Source organism: Trichomonas vaginalis, chromosome III, assembly GCF_026262505.1.
Source record: "Trichomonas vaginalis G3 chromosome III, whole genome shotgun sequence".
In the NCBI taxonomy this organism is placed as follows: Eukaryota; Parabasalia; order Trichomonadida; family Trichomonadidae; genus Trichomonas; species Trichomonas vaginalis.
Window position 1 is genome coordinate 24482277 of NC_067205.1, and position 22575 is coordinate 24504851.

General features: G+C 29.9%; 11 protein-coding genes and 2 pseudogenes across 13 annotated transcripts, besides 4 other annotated features; 6 read left to right on the top strand and 7 right to left on the bottom strand.

Annotated features, from left to right (window-relative positions):
* The first annotated feature begins 692 nt into the window (after nucleotides 1–692).
* Nucleotides 693–17491: a mobile genetic element.
* Nucleotides 733–1062, top strand: TVAGG3_0756840 (uncharacterized protein; the record flags this gene model as incomplete). The annotated part of the gene is made up of 1 exon (XM_051245462.1): nucleotides 733–1062. The coding sequence occupies one exon, from the start codon at nucleotides 733–735 to the stop codon at nucleotides 1060–1062; it is 330 nt and encodes a 109-aa protein (XP_051092049.1).
* TVAGG3_0756850 (uncharacterized protein) lies at nucleotides 1104–1838 on the top strand (the record flags this gene model as incomplete). Its single annotated transcript, XM_051245463.1, has 1 exon — nucleotides 1104–1838. The coding sequence occupies one exon, from the start codon at nucleotides 1104–1106 to the stop codon at nucleotides 1836–1838; it is 735 nt and encodes a 244-aa protein (XP_051092050.1).
* Nucleotides 1888–3747, top strand: TVAGG3_0756860 (DNA/RNA polymerase superfamily; the record flags this gene model as incomplete). Its single annotated transcript, XM_051245464.1, has 1 exon — nucleotides 1888–3747. The coding sequence occupies one exon, from the start codon at nucleotides 1888–1890 to the stop codon at nucleotides 3745–3747; it is 1860 nt and encodes a 619-aa protein (XP_051092051.1).
* On the top strand, nucleotides 3790–4764 carry TVAGG3_0756870 (DNA/RNA polymerases family; the record flags this gene model as incomplete). The annotated part of the gene is made up of 1 exon (XM_051245465.1): nucleotides 3790–4764. A coding segment is annotated over one exon (975 nt), but the record flags the coding sequence as incomplete, so codon positions are not given.
* TVAGG3_0756880 lies at nucleotides 5503–7021 on the top strand (annotated as a pseudogene). Its single transcript has one exon. A coding segment is annotated over exon 1 (1519 nt).
* On the top strand, nucleotides 7042–7362 carry TVAGG3_0756890 (uncharacterized protein; the record flags this gene model as incomplete). The annotated part of the gene is made up of 1 exon (XM_001303899.1): nucleotides 7042–7362. The coding sequence occupies one exon, from the start codon at nucleotides 7042–7044 to the stop codon at nucleotides 7360–7362; it is 321 nt and encodes a 106-aa protein (XP_001303900.1).
* On the bottom strand, nucleotides 7768–8625 carry TVAGG3_0756900 (uncharacterized protein; the record flags this gene model as incomplete). Its single annotated transcript, XM_051245466.1, has 1 exon — nucleotides 7768–8625. The coding sequence occupies one exon, from the start codon at nucleotides 8623–8625 to the stop codon at nucleotides 7768–7770; it is 858 nt and encodes a 285-aa protein (XP_051092053.1).
* On the bottom strand, nucleotides 9346–10092 carry TVAGG3_0756910 (Prim-pol domain family; the record flags this gene model as incomplete). Its single annotated transcript, XM_051245467.1, has 1 exon — nucleotides 9346–10092. A coding segment is annotated over one exon (747 nt), but the record flags the coding sequence as incomplete, so codon positions are not given.
* Nucleotides 10358–11347, bottom strand: TVAGG3_0756920 (keratin-associated protein family; the record flags this gene model as incomplete). The annotated part of the gene is made up of 1 exon (XM_001294567.1): nucleotides 10358–11347. The coding sequence occupies one exon, from the start codon at nucleotides 11345–11347 to the stop codon at nucleotides 10358–10360; it is 990 nt and encodes a 329-aa protein (XP_001294568.1).
* Nucleotides 11365–12439, bottom strand: TVAGG3_0756930 (uncharacterized protein; the record flags this gene model as incomplete). The annotated part of the gene is made up of 1 exon (XM_051245468.1): nucleotides 11365–12439. A coding segment is annotated over one exon (1075 nt), but the record flags the coding sequence as incomplete, so codon positions are not given.
* Nucleotides 12517–13788: a mobile genetic element.
* Nucleotides 12597–13692, bottom strand: TVAGG3_0756950 (annotated as a pseudogene). The gene has a single exon. A coding segment is annotated over exon 1 (1096 nt).
* Nucleotides 15154–15822, bottom strand: TVAGG3_0756960 (uncharacterized protein; the record flags this gene model as incomplete). The annotated part of the gene is made up of 1 exon (XM_051245469.1): nucleotides 15154–15822. The coding sequence occupies one exon, from the start codon at nucleotides 15820–15822 to the stop codon at nucleotides 15154–15156; it is 669 nt and encodes a 222-aa protein (XP_051092056.1).
* Nucleotides 17492–20820: 3329 nt separating the features above from the next.
* Nucleotides 20821–20943: a mobile genetic element.
* Nucleotides 20944–21458: 515 nt separating this feature from the next.
* On the bottom strand, nucleotides 21459–22463 carry TVAGG3_0756980 (uncharacterized protein; the record flags this gene model as incomplete). The annotated part of the gene is made up of 1 exon (XM_001297001.2): nucleotides 21459–22463. One exon carries the CDS (start codon nucleotides 22461–22463, stop codon nucleotides 21459–21461), a length of 1005 nt encoding a protein of 334 aa, XP_001297002.2.
* A 27-nt stretch (nucleotides 22464–22490) lies between these two features.
* Nucleotides 22491–22575: part of a mobile genetic element that runs on past the window's edge.

Below are 22575 nucleotides of genomic sequence, written 5' to 3' on the forward strand. Positions count from 1 at the left end.
TATAAGAGAATCTATTTTTTTTGGACCGTATTCTCAAATATTGAATACTTATGAAAAGTGTTTTTCCTAAAAATTTAATATAATGCTGAGCATAATATATAAAATTAAAATATCTATAATTATTTTCTATATCACACTTTTCATTACACTTTGAAAAGTCTTCTCAAACTCTATTTTTAATTATTTTTTAGATATATCTCAAGTGTGATTATTCAAAAACTCATATAGACTATATTTATTTTTTTGATTCAAAAAATTATATGAGAATCTCAAATTAACTTTCAAATTTTTTATTTTAAAAACATATTAATAATCATATTTTAAGATACTTTTTCGCCCAAAAAATAATCGTACTTCCTCGACGATTAATAGGCTCTCAATTTCTATCATTGACACTACTTAGCATGCAACAGTTTAGTTACTTTTTTCGTTTTCTAAAAGAACCTTAAAAGTGCAAAAAAGGGCCTGCCAATTTTGAATGCAAAAGAATTGATTCTTTTTATCTTCCAAATTATTGGAATCGAAGTAGTAGGGTATGAAGGGTTTAGTGACTTTTTTTGTAATCGTAAGAATTCACACAATATTGACCGATTTTGTAAGTAATTTTCATACAATCGATAAAATAAATGTATGATTCTTACGCTTTTTATTCTTACGTTTTGAAATAAATCATAATTTAAAAATTCATGTCTTACATTTTAAAATAATTTAATTTTTTTTATTTTGGAAGAAATGAGCGTCAAAACTAACAACGTTAAAAAATTAGGATTCACAAACGAGGAAATAAAGGATATATTAGAGGAGGCGGGTTATGAAGTTGATAAATATTATTTAAGAAATTGTAAAAAATTTGCCGAGTTATTAAATGATTTAGATTATGATGGAAAAATGAATAAAGATGATGTTATAAATTTCTTATATCCCACATCTGAAGAAGAAAAACCTAAAGAACCTGATGTTTTCCCTGAATATTATGAAGAACGGATTAAAGATGATGAATACAATGAAATTGAAAGACTGAAAAAAATAAGAGATGAAATAGATGAAAAATTAAGGAACTAAGAGAAGTTGAAAAATATAATGAAAATGAAGTAGAGGGTTTAATGAATATCCCAGCTTCAGAATCAGAAGTTCAGAAATCTCATGAAGAAAGATATAAAAATTATGTCTCAGAATCAACACAAAATTTATTAGATGGTGAAATAGACGAAACACTTTCAGAAGAAGGTACTAAATTTATACGTAAACATAAGTTACAATTTATTGATAATGAAGAATACCCTTGTATCTTATTTTCACCCCCTCTCGATTCTGAGAAATTCAAAAAAGCTCTTAAAAACGTGACATATGCAACTAATACGATTAAGAAAGAAGATCATGATATTTACACAAATTATTATTTAAATAAATGCACAGGTGTTGATAAAGTTTTTGATTTATTAGATAAAATATCAAAAGAAACCATTGGAACCTATAAAATTTTATGTGATTGTGGTTTCATTATTGAAGATACTAATAATGTTTCATATGAAAGAACAGCACCGAAGGAAGATGAAGTTGAAAGGTCTATACCATTCGTTATTAAGAATATAAAAGATATGAAAACGTATAAGCATTATATTTATTCATTTATTTCAGAAAAAATGGAAGCAACCCATAAAACATCTTCTCATCATTTTATAGCTATTCATACATTCCTTTTCAAAGTTGTGAAATTAAATAAGACAGGAATTAGATTTAATGTATCAGGGTACGCATTCTTGAGTAAATTAAAATGTATTCGTCACGTCGCAGATGATAAAAATTTATGTGTTCTTAATTCATTTTATGGGCTTTAAAAAATAAACTTTATTTTTATTTATTTTTTAATTTTTTATTCTTACATAAATGAACAAAAACGGAACAGCTAAAATGAATGATAATCAAATTAGAGCAGAAGGTAGAAGGTTATTTAAACGCTTCTATAAAATTCCTGATGGTGTTAATCCTAAAACTCGTAGAAGCTATTTAAATGAAGCAATAGATGCATATGAAGGGTTTGACATTTCATCAGAAAGTGAGAGATTAGCGAGAATGTTAAATGTTAATATTGATTTCTATTATTGTGATCCTCAACCAGAAGACGTGGACATTAACAAGGTAGACTTTCCATTAGTGGAATCAATAATGATAGATCCAGAATTTGAAACAGTAAATATTTTATTAACACAGAGTCCATGTGGAAAACTTCACGCTGACAGAATAACAGACGTTGAAGCACTCACCGGCTATAAAGTTTGTCCATATTGTAAAGAAGAAGTTTATTCTATCCGTGATGATCCAGAAAGGAAAAACCAAAGAAGATTTTTAAAGCATTGTGAGAAATGTAAAGAAAATAATGGGAGATTAATTCAAGACGTTCAGTTGCAAAAGACACAGCAACCATATGCACCACATATTACGAAACAGAAGATATATCAGTGGTTATTAGCTCACAATTTGCAGAAATATTATAAACCGACAAGATATTATATTACTTTTGACTTTGAAACATTAGAGACTAAAGAAGAATTACAACTTTCTGAGTGTGCAACTTTGAACGCTTACTTAAAACCATTCATGGTATCATCAACGGTTAAATTAAACGATAAAACATATACGAGGAATTTTTGCTTAACTTCGAGTGATTCTTTTATTTCTGATTGGATTGAGTTTTTATTTTCAACCTGTTCATTAGTTGCTAAATCAAATATTGAACAATATGAAGAATTATTGAAGTCGCAAACGGCGGGGACTTTGTCCCATACATTAAATGAAAAACAGAAGGAAGCATTTAAAGAACTTCTAGATGAGGAATTCAATAAAGTGAATATCATAGGTTTTAATTCGGGAAAGTTTGATTTAAATTTAATTCTTCGTGATTTAAACACTGCAAAATGGAAAATAAAATCAATGCTGGGTTCTTCTTCTCAATTTAAGCAAATCATTGTAAAGAAAACAAACGCTCCATATGAATTGAGATTTATTGACATCAGAAATTATATAGCGGGTGGGACATTAGACCAATTCACTCAAGATTTCGGAAACAATAAATCACGTGTTAAATCCTTTTTCCCTTATCAATTTATCACATGGAGGAATTACGAAGAAGAATTATATAAAGTGGAACCATTCACTCAAGATTCATTTTATTCGGCATTAACTCAAGAAACTATATCAGATAGTGATTATCAAATATATCTCAATGATGCTAAAAACTTTAAGAATAGATTAGAATATTTTATTCATTATTGCAATAAAGATGTTGAAATTATGATTGACCCAATCGATAAAATTATTGAAGAAACATTTGTTTATAAAATTGATATGCTTCATAATCTTTCTTTATCATCGAATGCTTCAATGATTCGTTACGCTTTAGCATATAAAGACTTTAATCCTAATGAAAAATATCCTGAGGAAGAGATAGGATCAAGTTTTGAATTAACGAAAAAGTATTGGAAATATAAAATTGTATCATATAAGAAACAAGATGAAAAAGCAGAAAGGGATACTAAAAATAATGTTTCAATGGATGATTTTCAATACTATCACGATTTAATCCTTTCATCTAAATGCAAAATGTGTGGTAAAGCGTTTACATATGCAAATAAACCAACATTGGATAGAATAGATAATGAAAAACCACATACCAAAGAAAATTGTCAGTTAATGTGTTGTTATTGCAATGTCGTAAAATCAAATAAAGATGAAGATGTTCAACGTTGAAGAATCAATTTAAGAAATTATGCATTAAAAAATAATTTACCAATGACTTTAGATTCAGTTGAAGCTTATCACATTCTCCGTAATGGAATTACTGGTGGTTTATCAAATGTTCAACATAGAGTAAATCTTAAAGGAATCACGCACATTAATAAACTTTCATATAGTCCAGAAGCTAAAACTGTATCAAATGAGGACACTACCAACATTATGACTCATTTCGTTGGTGTTGATTTTAATTCATTATATCCTTCATCATTTTCATCTAATCCTCATGATTTCATTCAATATACTGACCATAAAATGTATATGCCGGGAAGATTGAATGGTGTTATCATTTGTGATACAGCAACAAAGAAAGCAAAAGCACTGGGAATAATTAAGAAGAAAAATACTTTATTCGTGGCTGAAGTAAAGGGTCACATTGATGAAAAATACATTAATGATTACATAAACTTTTTACCGATAATAAGAAACTTAGATATTATCACAGATGAAAAAACAATTGGCAGTTTTATGTATAATTACATGAAATCAAACAATCTACCAGTTGACCAGAAACAGAGGAAATTAACTCAGTTAGCATCAACATACAACCAATATCAACCATTTTCTTCTTATTATCTTTGGTATCTAATCGACAGATTTCATTTTATCATCGATGATATTCAATCAATTTTAACATTTACTAAAAACACTTGCTTTAATGAATTTGCGAATGAATTTATGAACGAAAGACAAAAGGCTGAATTAGAAGGAAATAAAGGAAAAAGTTTATTTTGCAAGATTTCGCTTAATGGATCATATGGTTACGATGCAATGAATACACAAAATTACGCAAAGACTAAAATAATGAATGCACAGAAGGCACGCGTTGCATGTATGTCAAATAAGTTTAAAAACATAAGAGAAATAGGTGAAGATACATATCAAGTGATGCTTAAAGATAGATTTTATAGATGTGATACATGTTTACAAGAGGCATTCTTCACTTTAGATAACGCAAAATACTGGTATTTAGTTTTCATTTATGATTTTATGTATAAATGCATGGATGTTAATCGTTTTCATTTCATTGAAGGTGATACTGATTCATCTTATTGGGCAATCGCTGGCGACCCAAATCTTCCTAACACTCAAGCATTTCAAGCAATTGTTACCGATAAACAATTTTATGATAAAAACATTTTCAAATTCGCACCATTTGATTTCTTCTGTTTTGATGAGAAATTTAAACCTAAATTAAAGAATAAAGCTGAAGAAAAAGCACATGAGAAGAAGTTATTGGGTTTAGCAATTGAGAAACAAGGTGATAACATGGTTGCTTTATGCCCTAAGTGTTATACATCATTCAACGGTTCAATTGATGGAAGTAATTTTAAAAAGATTGCACAAAAAATGAAAGGTGTTAGTTTACGACAAAATAAGCAATTAACACCTAAAAATTATTTGGATATAATAAATGATAAAGTTATTTTCGATGGTCAGAATATTAATTTACAACTTAAAAACGGGTCAATGACTCGCTTAACAATCGGTAAGACTGCATTAACAGGAGCACACACTAAGGCTGTATGTTGTGAAAATGGATGTTGTATGCCATTTATTTAATACAATTTAAAATTTTATTTTTAATAAAATGCCACAGAAGAGACAAAAGGAACCGTTAATGATGCGATTCAATATGTAAATAATGGTTTTGATACTATTATTCAAAGAGGTGGGCACCCTTAAAACATTTATTTTATTTTTATATAAATGGATAACGCAGATTTAAAAAATTTAATTTATGATTTAGTACTTAATCAAAATTTTCTTAATTATTATGAATTAAAATCATATCTCCAAAAACATAATAACAATATAACGGGTGATGATATGGATTATTATTATCCATATTATAAAAATGAAATTTTGAAATATCATGATAAAATAATTTCTAAAATTAAAGACAAAATTAAAAATAATGAATATACAAAGGGAAAAACTAAATCACAACTTAAACAGTTGAAAGATTTCAAAAATAAAGTATTAACAGAAGAAGATATTGATGAATTATATAAATTATATAATCCTGAGCCGCAAAAACCAAAGGAACAAAAACAAAAGGTGCAAAACGCCCAGGTCCTTCAGACCATAAATGAAGCACAAGCTTTAATTTATGATTCATTAGTTAAATCATATTCAGCCCGACTTTTAAATGAAGATCAACTTTTGGAATTCATCCTTCAACATAAACTCGAAGCGGGAAAGTATATCAAACCTTTATATACAGCATATTTAAAACAAATGAATAGAATACATCCAGAATTAATGAAGGGAGGAATGAAATCCAAAATCAAAGCAGATAAAATTAAACCACTTACAACACCAAAACCTCCAACGACAGTACCTCCTCCTCCTTCAGTTAATCCTTCATCATTCACTTTATTATATCCATTTCAAACATTTAAGAAGCAAAAAGATTTTAAAAAGGATTTCAAGATATTAAATAAACCAATTGACCCGAAAATTCAACCATTAAAGGAAAAATTTAGTCGACCTTCATTTGCTCCATATCCATATTCATACGAAATTGATCATCTGGAATATTCAAAAGGAAACGTTACTTATTTATTTGCCATTAACATTAACACTAGATATTTATATTGCATTCCGGTGAAAGGGAAAACAGAACAGGAAACAAGAAGAGCTATTCAATACTTACTAGATCATGAAAGAGTAGATAATATCAGGGGTGATGGTGATAAAGGATTTCAGGCAGCTATGACTCATTATTTCCCACAAATTAATTTTTACTTTTCATCCTCTCCATATACGTTTCATAATAAAATAGTTGATGCGGTAATGAGAACTCTTAGAGATGCGTTAGGGGTTAACGGTCAGATATACTGGGATGGAAATCATGACTCCATCATACAGCAGTTAGTATATTATTACAATAATACATGGCATAGAACTATAAACATGAAACCAGTGGAAATGAAAAATGATATTTCAAAAGAATGGGAATATATTAGAAAGCAAATGGAAAGGTTAAATGATGTTAAACGTGAACAAATTAATTCAGGGCTCATGAATTTTAAACAAGGGGATAAATTTTTTTCATCTCGATTATGGAAAAACTGATAAATCAATGACAAAAAGAAGACGAAGATTTGACACAATAGCTGAATTTGTTAGATATATTAACGGCAATGCATTAGTTGAAGTTGACAATAAATTAATAGAAATTCCGATTTATTTTATTACTCCATTATATTTAAATAATATTTAATTTTTTTTATTTTGTAAGAAATGAGTGACAACGAAGCATCCAAGAGTCCTGATTCAATTAAGATTCAGAGCCCAGACGATGAATATAAAAAGAAACTAAACGGAATTAAATCAAAAATATGCTATTACAAAAAGAAGCTGCAATGCGGTGGGGTTGATGCCCATAAAACTAAAGTAATTGAAAACGATAAAGAGAGGAAAGAAATAATCGAAAAATTAGAAACTTACCGTTCAATCCTTAAACTGAGTGAAGCAAAAATAAAAGAATTTAATAGAATAAATAAATTGATTGGAAGAGATGAATTTAATAAAGATGAATTTTTAAACTCTATCCAAATTTAATTTTTATTCCTCTTCGACAGCGTCTCGAAGAGACGCCGAACCCTTCTGGGTTCTTCTTTCCATCATTACTGCATAACCGCATCTTCTCGGTTTTCGTGGTTTGTTGTTTTTAATTCGTTCTTGCATTATTTTTATCATTTCCTCCCTTGTTATGGTTCGTGGTAAATTTTGAGCTTGCGGGGTATCCATTTATATAAAAATAAAATTTTGTTATCAGTTATTTTATCGTTAATGGTTTTTAGGTTATTCAATAATTAATTATTTTGAAGAACTGAAGGTGTCACTACGTCACCATGTCACCAGGTTAATTAACTTCTCTTAAAATTACTGACAACATGACATTTTGACATCACAGCGGGATTAATGCAAAAATAAATTCCAATCATACTTTATACTGCAAGACCTTCAGGTCTCGCCGCTTAGCGGCTCATTTACAGGTATTTCATCATCGGTAAATGAATCCTCATTATCGTTTGGTTCAACCTGTTTATATAATCCTTTCATTTCTTCTTTCAAAACATAACACCATGTTTGTTTACCATCTATTCTTCTCTGTTTCCTATCACATTTATCCTTAATGCTCATTTGGAAATTCTTGTCTTTCATGTCTGATGGTTTGCAGCATAGAGCATTTTTACACGTCATACCTGCACACAATTCATCATAATGTGTATTTATCCATACATCTAAAGGATTTGTTGATAATTCTATTAAATCTTGTTTGGCTTCAGTCATCGGAATGATTCGTACATTAAATGATGAAAGGTCATATTGCATAAAATACGTCAGTAAATTATCATAAAATTCCTTAGTGCATGAATCCATTAAATTCTTGAAGTAATCAAATTGACCCTTGAATTTACCATTAACTCTTAAAACTACGTATCTTCTGTCTCCAACTTCAATTTTGACAGGGTATATGTTATTAGTTACCAAAATGAAATTGGCAACATTCTGAGCAGTTCTTCTGGGTTGATTCTTTTCATTAATTCTAATCTCATTATCCGTAATAATTGATTTCAAAGCGTTGAAGTTTGCGAGTCTGTCTTCACCTACATTCTTGAGTTCATTAAGTACAAGAAACATTTTATTTTCAACTACTGAGTTGAAATTACCCGTTAGCTCACCTATTTCAGTAATGTTTTTACATGAATAACCGGCGAGAAGTTCAGAAATAATATCTGTAAATCTGTTTTTACCTGTTCCCTGAAGTCCTTTCAAAATAATTGCTGTTTCATTCTTGATTCCAGGATGTTGAATCATTGATGCAATCCAGCCGAGAAGGTATTTATACACTTCATCGTTATTATCACAAATGGCTTCTTTAATGAAATTCATAAACATCTCAATTTTTGAGTAATCAGGCTTTTCGAGAACGTTGTATTTATAACCTTGAAACGTTGAGAAAACATCTGGAGAATCAGATTTAAAGCAAACACCCTTAACGGTTAATGAGGATAATTGATTTAGTAGTACGTCCCATGCTGTTATGGTTTTACCTTCTTCTTTAAATAATTTAATCATTTTGAGTGACTCTTTCATGTTTGATTGAAGAACGAATGATATTTGATTCATTTTGTCGTGGATATTATAGTCCTTTTGAATGAAATATTTATTTCCACAATCTACAAAACGGATTACACGTGATAAATCCTCAATTACTTCAGAACTGTTTTTATACTGATGATTTTCAGCCTTGCGTCTAATATCTGTTATCAAAAACGAGTCATCAAGTTTTATATCAAATGTTATTTTTGGCTTACGTAATAAAGGTAAAACGTATTCATCATAATATTCCTTTTGATATAGTTTTAGAATCTTCACTAAAACAAATGGAGAAGTCATTAAATGAGCATATCTACTACGTGCTTTTTCAAAATTACTTTTTGCATTTTCAGTTAAATTGCAGAAGTTATAAACGTTATCGTATGCTTCATTAATTAAATGATTAGGTAACGAATTAATTGCTTGAAACAGTGTGAATAATGTAACTTCTTTTTCTAAATTCATGTTTCCACCGTCATTATGTACTTCAAAATCACTGATGCCATCAACTATGCTCTGGGCAAGTTTATCGTCAATGTTTACATCTTTGTTTTCATTCATGATAGTCTTTATTTCTTCGTTCTTCTGTTCAACTCTTACCTTAATATTCAAATCATTTAATATATCATTCACTGTTCTGGTTAATGTTGAATCGTAACTTCCACGAATGAATGAGTATGTATTGATTGGTTCTGTTGCATTCTTGCGAACTCTTGAATCAGCCATAACTACTAAAGAACGCTTTGAATCATCCATAGAAGTCATTATGTCAATATCATAATCATTGCAGGAATAGCATTTAATCATTCTGTTCGAAACTGAATAGAAGAAATTAGTGTTGCAATAAATGTGAAGACCTCCTGAAGCGGTTTTAACGATAACATCTTTATCCGAAAGTTTTGATAAAATATCTTTTCTAACTGTTTCTTTAAGTTCATCATTGTATGATTTATTGATATCAACATCTATAATCGTTAAATTTGAAATTTTATTTACTAATAAAGCCATACCAGTTTTCCTTCCTCTTCCTCCATCATGTTTGAGATAGTTATGTAAATCAATCTTGTTTTCACCAATTCTTTCGTTGAGGGTTTTAGTTTCTGCCACAACTAATTCCTCAGCTAATGAATCAATGATATTTTCATCAGAAATGATAAAGTTGCTGTTGTTGTTTGTTGCTGTCATTTATATAGGAATAAAAAAATAAAAATAATTTTAAAACTAACTTTATTTTTGGACTGCATCAAATTTCCCGGACTGTTGTCAAAATGTCATGTTGCCATCATTTTTAAAGAAGTTAATTAACCTGGTGACATGGTGACGTGGTGACACCTTCAGTTCTTCAAAAATAATTAATTATTGAATAACCTAAAAACCATAAACGATAAAATTTATTTCTGCAGTTCATCCGCTACTTCATTACCTAATTAATTACAGACATAAAATATATTTAGTTCATTCGGTACCATGCAAATACAGTCATAAATGGTGGCATGTAATCTTCACCTGAGCCTGTTGGATTTGTTGTGAAAGTATGGACATGATTTCCTCCCGGTTCAGTTTGTCGAAAAGTCTTTCTTGTTGAATCGTTATAAGCTGGAGATAAAACATCATAACCAGCTTCATAGTCTGAGTTGTATAATGGGTGGTCTCTTAATGAGTGTCTATGGTCGCCAGAAAAGTTTGTAGTTCCTGTATGCTTATGCGGTGGAAGGTTTGCTTCTTTAATTTTCTTTGAACCGCCTGCTTGCTTTGAAGAGTTAGCACAGTATAAGAATTTATCTACAATCTGCTGCCATGTACCAAAACCTAAAACGCTTGCTGGATTTGTTGAGTTCATTGATGTATATATTGAACCAATGGGGTAAATCATCTCAAGAATTGTATTTAATCCATTATGAATATTGAATTTATTATATAATATTGAAACTGGGTGAGTATTTAAAACCGGTCTTGTCATCAATATTAACATATTATTTTTGAAAATTGCTTTTCTAACATCTTGAAATTTTGTGATTTCAGACCAATTTCTTCCATCACTACTGATATTTACTAAATCACCACATCCAAAAGCAATGAAATACCCATCAATATAAAATAAATTTGTAAATCTATAATTTCGAGTAAGTTTTGGAGTGAATGAATAAACCAATTCCCAACTTGGTGTTTTCTCTGGATCCTCTGAAAAATCCCGTGATAAATAAATATGTCTGTTATAACTTACAGGATATGAATAGACCATACCACCTGAAACAAGAACACAAACATTTGAAGCATAACATAAAGCTTCAATGTCTCCATCAGCTTGAAAAATTTGTTCAAATTGACCTTGTGGTATTGAATATGATCTATAAATTTTATCATTTTGTAGGATAAAATACATGTTGTTAATGTAATACCACTTACTTGTATAATCAATTTCCAAATCTGATGACATCATACTAAACATATAATAATTTATCCCATCCTCACTAATGAAAATTTGATTGACTTCATAAATTAGTACCCATTTATTATTAACGCATCTAATAGGATTATTTGGATATTTAAATTTAGCATCTTGATTTAAATTACATTTGAACCATTGGATACAATCGAATGAATAACAAGGGCAAAAATCATCTCCAACCATTATCATTCCAATAAATTTACCATTATTATATTCAACATATAAAATTCTTGGATTAATGATTGGCTTTCGTGTATCAGGATTCCAAACAGATGGAGTAAATGATTCATAGTTTTTAAAATCATTTGTTTTAAAATAATAAAGCACCCCAGCTGTATAAAATAAATACATGGTCACTCCATCGAAACATATCCATTCAAAAGAATCTATATCAAAGGTTTTATCTGATGATTTCATAAAATTTAAAAATGGTGGAGTAAAATAGACCTCTGATTGTTTTATTTCTTCATTAACAAATGATATATCAGCTTTCTTTGCTAACTCAGTATTAATGAATGAAATAACTTTTTCCTTATCTGCCTTCTTATTTAACTCAGTATTAACGTATTCCTTATCTGCTTTCTTCATTAACTCGTCGTTAACATAAGTTTTATCCGCTTTAAGGTCTAAACATCCTGAAACCCATCCTGTATCAGCTTTAACTTTAAAAGTCTCCAATGCCCATTCATGATACCATTCAACCTTTTCTTTAATTTCATTATCTTTTTCATCAACATAAGTTTTATCTGCTTTAAGGTCTAAACATCCTGAAACCCATCCTGTATCAGCTTTAACTTTAAAAGTCTCCAATGCCCATTCATGATACCATTCAACCTTTTCTTTAATTTCATTATCTTTTTCATCAACATAAACCAAATTTGCCTTCTTCATTAACTCACTATCCACGTATTCCTTATCCGCCTTCTTCATTATGTCATTTAGGAAACCTTCTATGAATTCCTCATTTAAATTAAATCTTCCAATCTTCAAAACTTTAGGAAATGCATTTAATGCGTAATATCTCTGTTCTTCTGGTGGAATTGATGTTATATCATCCGTTATTCCTTTAATTTTTGAATTCATAAATAAAATTTCTTTTATATTTGATATCACTGCACCACCTTTGCAAACGAATTCGAAATGGTCATTTTTCAATACTATAGGGTGTCCAAAGGTGTGTTTAGCACAAACCTGAATACTGCGAATAGAAATAAACAAGTTACATATATATAAAGTTTATTTAAATATAATCACCATTGGATTCAATCACGCGTTCGCAGCGATCGATCCAGGCTTGAAAGACACGCTTGAAATCATCATGAGAAAATTGCTCAAATTGCTCTCTTACAAAATTTTCAAGATCATCTGGACTCGCGAATTCGCGTCCTTCAGCTCTCTTTTTTAGCGTGCCGAATAAATAAAAGTCAGAGGGTGCAATATCAGGTGAATAAATTGGGTTTGGAACAACTTTGACATTGTTTTCCAACAAGTAATTCATTACCTTATGACTTTTGTGAACTCTGAATTATCAAAATGAATTGCAAACTTTTGTTTTTGTTGTTTGGATTTCTCAAACTCATCAGAATTGATAATTTGAGTAAGAACATTGTCATTAGATACTGAGCATTCATCGTATTAGGTTTTTGAAGAATATCAATTGCGATGATGCCATTCACGCCCCAAAAAACCGACAACATCATCATTGGTGTGTCAATTTTTTCTTCGGGAATGTTTGCGGATTTTCATCCTTCGGCCACATGATTTTGGCTTCTGTTGCATATTGAAACAAGATCGTCCCCTGTTACTAAAAAGCGAAACTTCTTGATTGATACGCACCCAATATAGAGAGGACTCTTTCGAAGATGGACTCTAGATTTTTTTTGAACTGAATTAAGGTTGTGCGGAACCCAACGTATACGCTAGTTTGTAGTTCAAATAATGTGCAGATAATAACTGACTGTTGTACGTGGTATCTTTGTCATCTCCTCTATCCTTCTGAGTGACTCTTGGGTCTCATCTAGCGCTTGAAAATTGCTTTGATTTTTCTTTGATCCGGCGATTTTTTGTCAATTTTATGATGGGCGCCTTTTGTTCATGAAGTGATACATCCTAACATGATACGTTACAGTGGAATAGCTAGGACATCCATACCGAAGCATTTACCAATGTCTCGTAGATTTTTTACAGTCTTTGCATTTTTTGCAAGAGCGAGGATGTTTTCTTTATGATTCATTAAAAAATGAAAAAATCCCGCCAAAATTTCCCGCGAAACCGCCTCTTGTCTCAAATTCATTTTATATCCGCGGCATGGCGCAAAAAATACTCATCATATACATATATTCATATTTTTTATTATATATTTATAATCAGCATATATCTCCTTTAATAGTCTCATATAGAGCGCTATGCTAAACGCACCTTTGGACACCCTATATCTCCAAATCTCCATATTTCAACCTTTGCGTTTGTTCTGCCGTCTTTGAATTATATGCATATGTGGCGTATGTAATGGTCTGAAGGACCTGGGTGCTTTGTGTCTTAAGTTGCTGTGGTTGCTGTTGTTTAATCATTTATTATGATTTAAAAATAAATATTTAATCCGTTATCTCATCAGCTATTTTCTCTATTTGAAATTGCCATAATATTTCATTCATAAATTCTAAATCACAATCAAATAGGTCAGTTATTCTAAATTTAATATTTGATAAATCTTTTGAATGAAGAATAAATGAATTCCCGGATAATTGAAACGGATATGATAAAGAAAATGTGTTTAAGTTGATGGATAAAATGTTTTGTATTGATGGGTAAGAGTTAGGGTCTAATGTTTGATGTGAAAATCTCATTGGGGTATTAACTTTATCACATTTGATTAAAATGAAATTGGAACCAGTGTCAGAATACAAAACATCCCCAACATCTTTTTCAAAATTTAATATCCCCAACAATGAACGAAGATGAGGAGTACAAAATTTAATTTTCAGCGGAATTTAATAAGGTTATTTATTTCATCAAGTTCAAAAAGTTTATCAGGTTTTGATTTAAAATTTTCTTCATACCATACGATAAATGATTCATTTAAATAACTTAAAATCATGTTAATATCCCATTTCGCTATCACATTATTTATATACATATCATACGTTTTTTCAAGGTCATCTTTAATAAATGATATATAATCTGAAGGGTCTAAAAGAATGGGATTAAATTTACCACTCACAGAAACGAGAGTAACATTAAAATTCCGCTAACTGTTAAATTTAATTCACAGTTATTATTCGAAATAATATTGATATTGACATTTTTATTACGATTAAAAATATGGTAAAGCGTTATTTTCCAGTGATAAATAAAACTAGAATAAGATTACCTCAAGAATTCATAAATTCAACGAATAAGAAATTCATTCATGTTATAAATTTTAGTGTTTTCAGAAAATATGAGTCAGTGTCATATTCATCAACAGGTTATATTTCACTTCATTCAAATTTAGTTCAATCAAACCCATATAATGACCATTTCATAAGATTTTCAGATGGTATTAAAAATGTAATTGATAGATTAAAATATGAACAGATTGACAATATCGAATTTTTGGAATTTTGGTTTAAATATCCCGATGGAAAAAAGATTGAAGTTAAAGATAAAGCTGATACTATAACAAAAACAATTACAATGACCGATCCGGATAGTGGGGAACAAAAAGAAATAAAACAAACGATAGAAACTGGTGAAAGGTCAATTATTATTGATTATGATTCAAAGGATTATTATTCGATAATGTTAATGCTTGAATATTAAATAGCCTTAACAAAGAATTTTTCAAGTGATATTTTATATTCATCAACTATTTTATTATAAATATCATTATATGTTAAATGAAGTTCAGTTGTTGTTCCGTTCTTTGATATCTTAATTGTGCTAATATCCTTTATAGGATTTATTTTTGCAACTGTTCCGCAGCATGAAACCTCATCATCTATGAAAAATTGAATCTTAACGTCTGAATCTTGAACATCACAAAGAATGGCGATAATATGAATTAATGATTCATAAGGTAAAATAATTAAACCGGATTGATCAATTAAATTTATTATTGAATCATAATTATTAATTATTATATCGCGGTAAATTTTCATTAATTCAGAATTAATGTCTATTTTATATGGGTTCTCGATGTTTGATGAAAGAGGCGGGGGGTATGTTGGATAAGTGGGAATTTCAACAGGTTCTTTACCGGGTTCAGATAAAATGATTGGGTCTCCGTCTTCTTTATTTTGCTCCTCCTCCTTTTTCGGTAAGTCACGAGTTAATAAATTTGGTTGAGTTGCTGACCTTGTTAATTCAGGGCTAACATTAACTTTAACATTTTGAATAATTCGTGATTTATCATCATTTACGTTATAACCAACCGTAATCTCTGCTTTTGCGTTAGTGTTCTTTTGACTAGTGAAACGTCTTCTCATTTATAATCGAATAAAAAAATATATTTAAACTTTTATTTTGCCGGAAGTTTTGAATCTATTATTCCCTGTATTTGTTCTTGAAGTTGATTTTTAGCTGGTTCATTGTAATTAATAGACCTAATATATTCATTAATTGCATTCTTATAATCATCTGATTTCTCAAATTTTCTTTTATCTGATTCCTTAACTAAATCATAAGTTAAACCTCGTTGCTGATATAATGGTTTCTTAATTAAATCTTTGAATGCTTGAGATAAAGCACCTGATGCAATTCTTGCTACTATAATTGGTTGGAATTGATGTTTAAGTTCATCTTTAACATTTGCGAAAACTGGATCGAATAAAGCAACTTTAAAGAATTTCTTAGCTGAAATTTCAGGTCTAATATTTGCATATGACCATCAAACTGGTTAGAATATCGTGGTAATCCATCCGGTCCCTCTTCAATAGCATTTAATTCTTCATTGAAATAAGAATATGGATTATAACGGTATGAATTAATTGGACCATTTCACCTTCTCCAATGTATTGTTTAACAGCTTTTCCATTTTCATCAAATTGCATAGGATAACGTTCATTATATGCTTTACGTTTAGGATAATCAGTTATAGTTAATTTGTAACCATTTATGACTTTAATATTACCTTGACCATCAGTAACGAAAACTTCATTTATACCATCAGGTTTTCCATTTGGACCCGTAATGTCTGCTTCGTGTGCTTCCCAATTTGGACCTTGACGTTTGGCATATGCTTGAGCTTCTGGTAATGTTAAAACGTTTCTCATTTGTTTAACATCTTTTTGAAGACCAGCAACAATATGAACTAATTCTTTCATTCCATCAGGAACTTTCATAGTTCTATTATATGCACCCTTTTTGTTTGTTCCTTGTTTTAATGGAACCTGTAGAAGATTTGCATTTCTGTCATGTTTAATTATAAATAAAAAATAAAAATTAATTATAAAAAGTTAATCAAATTTAACACTTCCTTTATTTAAATCAACTATTATTTTCCATGTCACCTAATTGCTGATATTGTGTGTAAAGTTCATTAATGCTCATTGGTAAATTCACTTGATAAAGCATAACGTTCAACTGTTGACGACTAAACCCACTGAAAATGAAAAGAGTTGATAGATTTGATTTAATGTTTGTGCTTAATGCTTTGAAATATTGAACAGCCATAAAGAATGAACACTGAATGTGTCGACATTGAGTTAATAACTGATTAAAATATGATTTCTCATTTGTTATTAGTTTTGATTTCACTGCATCATCTAGAAAAATGAGTGAATGCAAAAATTGTCTATCAAAATTTGAAATAGAAAGTGTTTCAAATAATTCATCCCGTTGTTTATCAATAATTTTATCCTCTAATCCTTGCTTCTTGATTGTATTATATAATTCTTTATACATTAAAAAGTTTTTTAAATAATCTTCTGCTTCTTCTTGTGATAAATAAATAATTGGAATTTTGATTAAATGCTTTAAAGATTCAAATGTATCATCTGAAGGTGAACCTGAACGGTTGATATAAATTAACACATGTGAATAGGGGGAAGTGTTAGCAATAATGATAATTTGTTTTAATATCGTTAATATTTTACCTTTATTCTGTTTACCAATTGCTGCAGTGATTGAATTTAAATAACATTCAGAATATGGAATTTTCATTAATTTTTCCTTAGATAGAGCATTTCTATTATCACTCAATGCTTCATTAATCATATCATCTATGTATGTATTATATACTCCTGCTAATTCTTCATAAGGGGTGGATGAATTTAAATCCATTTAATCAAAAATAAATTTATAATTTTAAACATTTCTATTCATCAATATTTCATCATATGAACTTCTATACTGTGGTGGTGTACCTGTTGATGATATTTCAAACCTTCATCCGGTGTCCATGTCCAATATGTAGTCCTAGTAAACCAAACCTGAGGAGGATTTGTCACCTTTGAACAGTAAGTGTCATTTTCACCCTGAATGATTGGATAAGCTTTCACTTGTACTGTAACTTGTGAGTTGAAAGTTTCTAATTCATCAAAGAATATACCCGCTCCATCACGTTGAACTGGAATAGTGCATAAGAATGAAGTTTGGTCTTTCCATGTTCTAGCTAATGGCGTGCCATCATCTGCATTCAGTGGTCTAGTTAATGAGTCCTCGTATTCTTCTGTGCATTCATTCACTCCATCTAAATCAGAAGCTTGAAGCATACGTGTAAAGAATATGTCACCCACTGTGGTCATCGCTTGATCGGGGAAGTTTCTGGAATCTATAGTGACCTGAAGACCTCGAAGCATTGGATTTTCTAAAACTGTTCTTTGCATTGCATTCTTCGGAAATGCTAACACAACATCTGTAACATTATGAAGAGCGTATGAGAAATCTGAGCTAATACCTTCAGGAGTGATGCAACCTCCATTTAGTGAACGAACGTCAATATGTTGAGCTGGAATCATGAATGGATCTTCCTTACTGAATAAACGTGGTATTGCTTTAACTGATTCTTCAGTTAAACCGTATCCTGGTGTAATGCATTTATCCTCTAAAACTTCCATCTTTGTGCATGAAATAATAACGTCATCAACTGTTGCGTCAGCAGATGTAGCGGCTAAGCTTGTAATTAATTTGGCAGGAAGTCCGATTTGTTGGAATTTGCGATCATATTTATAAACATGATTCATAATCTTTTCATAATTTTCATCAGTTATCTTTTCATAAACGTAATTTTGTAAATCAGCAACTCTTAACGGGTCAACCTGACAAAATACTAAAGTATCCCTGAAAACATAATATTTAAGAATGATATCACCAAATGATTTAGGATAATCATCGAACGCCTGAAATGCTAACAAATCATTTACCGGAATAATCATATCAAAAGTGACATCAACTTCTTCATTTGCTTTCTTGAAAACTTCTGAAGGGTCAATATATTTACCACATACTGAGTTATCATATTTTTGAACATTATTATATAACGAATGAACAAACTTTTTAACTTTCCTTTCTGATTTTGGTTTATATGTTGCAAATGCGAAAGATTCATGGGCGCAATCCATCTGAAGATAACCGGCATCACCTCTTTCGGTTTCTACTTCTAATTGTTTAAAGCTTTGATTTGATGATTTGTAACCAACGAATAAACGCATGCATTTAAAAGCGGCATCACATGTGAAAGCTTTATTTGAAACTAGAGTTGCTTTAACTTTGCGTTTAATATATGTGTCACCTAATTGGTTCACATCATGAGCCGGATTTGTAATTCTTAAATGAGTTTGTTATCATCAAAATATGGAGCATCAGAGTCATAGCATGAACTTTCAAGTTCTCTATAATATCTTCTACCGTCATTCTTTGCGAATATTTCATTTATCTTTTCGAATGAATGAAACACATTTCCATTAATCGGTTTAGTGTTTGGCACCAAATAGTTAGTCGTCATTTATTAATAAATAAAAAATCAAAATTAAAAGATGAAAATGAATTTTTAATTTTAATGAAATAATCAACTATGGCTGCAGGTATATTTAAGAAACTGTGGGATAAAGTAAAAAGAGGGGCGAGTAAAGTTTGGGAAACATTGAAGAAGGGGCAAATTGGATATTTAAGAATAAAGAAGCAATTAGTGACGTTGCTGAATCAATAACACCAAAAGCTGCCCCAATAAGAGAAGTTTTAAATAAAGGAGAAAAAGTTTATCAAAGACTACAACCGATACTAAGATAAAAATAATTTTAAGCCGCTAAGTGGCGAGATGATCCATAGGATCTCATATTTATTTTTCCACTATCTACCTCCTATTTTATTAAGTATTCCTTCAGCTATGCCACCAATTGCGTTACCTGCTTGTGCTCCCATCGCCGGATTACCTGCTTTAGTACCTAATACCCCACCTATGATAGTTCCTGCCGTTTTCGCTACTGGTGCCAAAAAGTTTGCAACGGGTTTAATAATATTTTTATGAACCCAACCCGCAGCTTTCTTAATTCCATCCCATAATTTTTTAAAGAATCCTGCCGCCATTTCTGATTTAATATTAATTAAAAAAATATATTTCATCACTTATATTCTAATTTTTATTTAATGATAAATGAAACCGATTTTAAAAATAAATGAAACAGAGGAGGAAGAAATAAATGAAAGTGAAAATGTTCAACAAAAAATAAACGTTGTTAAACCAATTACTGAAATAAAAATTTTTTCATCTGTTGAAGAATTTAATGACTATTATGCTAATAATTAAAAATTATTTGAAGAATTGACAACGTGTAAATTGAATAAAATGTTTAAAGTTGATGGATTCAAAATTTCAAAAATAAAAGGAGTGGTTAGTTTGAAATCTATTCCTCAATCAAGAATCACCTCATTAATGAAAATAGATGATTTAACAAAAAGAATAGAAGAGATTGAAGAAAGAATGAATCAAATAATTGATTTCATAAATTCAAATAATCATTAGTTTCTTAAAGTTCAATGTTGAACTCATCAATTTCTTCTTCTCGTTTATGAGGTCTTTGATTATGACTCCATTGATTCCATGAAATTAAATATTCTTTATCATTATATTTATACCTCATTAGCTTATTTTGGCTTTCATATTCATTTAATAATTCACAATCTTCATTTTTAAATTGAAGTTTAACCCATTCAGGATTTAAACAATGTTTAATTAATCGCGGAATATCTGACATCATCTATATATAGCTTCTTTTATAAAAGATAAAAAATTAAATTATTTTAAAATGTAAGACATGAATTTTTAAATTATGATTTATTTCAAAACGTAAGAATAAAAAGCGTAAGAATCATACATTTATTTTATCGATTGTATGAAAATTACTTACAAAATCGGTCAATATTGTGTGAATTCTTACGATTACAAAAAAGTCACTAAACCCTTCATACCCTACTACTAATCGAATTTTGTAAAATTCGATTCCAAAAATTTTGAAGTGAAAAAAGGATTCTAATTTTCATGAATGTTAAGGGTGCACTTACCACTTTCTGACACTCTCTCAAAAAGAGTTATACGGGCTTGAAGAGGCATAGCAAATAAAACCTTAAACAAGAAATTTGAGAGAATGTCAGAAAGTGGTAAGTGCACCCTTAAAAGTTCTGAAAATTTGAATGCTTGCAAATGATTTCTTGCCTACAGCAGAGTCTCCAAGCAGAACAAGCTTGACATCTGGCTTGGCATATTTTCTGGTTGGGAAGAGTTCTGTATTTTCTTGGATCATTAAAATTTCAAACGAACATCATTGAAAAGAACTTCTTACATGGCCAAATAATTTCGATGTAATATAACGGAATGTATCCTTGTAAACAATATTTCTACAATAGAAATTGATCAATTATCAATTTTTCAAATCTTTTCATTTCGTTTTTTTCCGAGTTCAATCTTTATCCATGAACCAATAGTTGCTATTACATGAAATAATTTGATACTTCTTGAATTAGAGTTCTAATTATAACTTATGAAAAAAAATTCATAAAAAATATTCATAAAAAAACACTAATATATTTAACAGAACATATAATATGCACAATTGAGAAAATATAATAATATTGCGCATTATGGTTTCCATGGATTTCTTTGACTTAGTGGAGATCTTACACTACTTTATCCTTCATAGTCAGAAAGCCTAAATCTTGAAGCATCATCAAGTAACAATTTTGATTTCAATAATTCTATATTTCTCTTCTTATTTTCTATATCCTTCTTCGCATGTGCATTTAATTCATCTAATTTTGAAGCCCATTTTGCACTTAATGCAAGAAGTTCCTTTTTCTGAGCATCTCTCAATGTCTTTAAGTTTCTTCTGAATTGGTCATTAAAATTATCTCTTTGTCTATCAATATCACGCTTTTCGAGCCTATCCGCTCTATTCTTATATTCTATAGCATCATCATATCTGTTCATATATATTAAGTGCCTTTCTTGGTCTCGAATTTCAAGAACTCTTTTTGATACTTTTCTGAATGGCGCTGGTAATGTTTTAGGCCACGTTTCTTTAAAGTCAGAGATCTGCTGTTCATGTATTTCTTTTAATTCTTTTTCTGCGTCAGCTTTAAATTGAAGCATTAATTTTCTTTGTTCATCGTAATAATCTATAGTATCTTGAAGATCATCCTCGAAATCAGCAATCTTGCGCTCGATATTTAAGTAATTTCCAGAATTTGATATTTTTTGAGGAGATTGATATAATTGAACTTTAATATCATGAATAATATTGTAAATCTTTTGTGCTTGATGATAATCTCTAGCGGAAACAGCTCTATTTTTATCTACTTCTAATACAGAAATGATATCTTGTAATGAAGTGGGTGTTGGAATATGAGACATATCATATTCAGATGTTTCTTTAAGTTGTGAAGTATTTTCTTTAGGCTTTTGCTTCTTTTTGATTGGTCTTGAAGATCGTGAAGAATTTGATGAACGTTGAGATCGAACTGAGCGAGGGCTATCATGATAATTTGGTGATGTAATGTTATTAATCTCTTTAACAATGTTTTGAATACGAATTACTGTTTGAGTTCTGCCAGAAGCCATCGCAATTTCTTTTTCGCTTGCAAGAGGTTCAAAAAGGTACTCCAAATATTGTGTAGGAACTCTTGATAAAGACATACCATCAATCAAATTTGAAACAATTAGGAGTGCGGGACAAATTTGCCAAGTGTCACTTTTCAATAACCTTAAATTACACTTTTCTCATTTTTTAAAAAATAACCTTAAATTA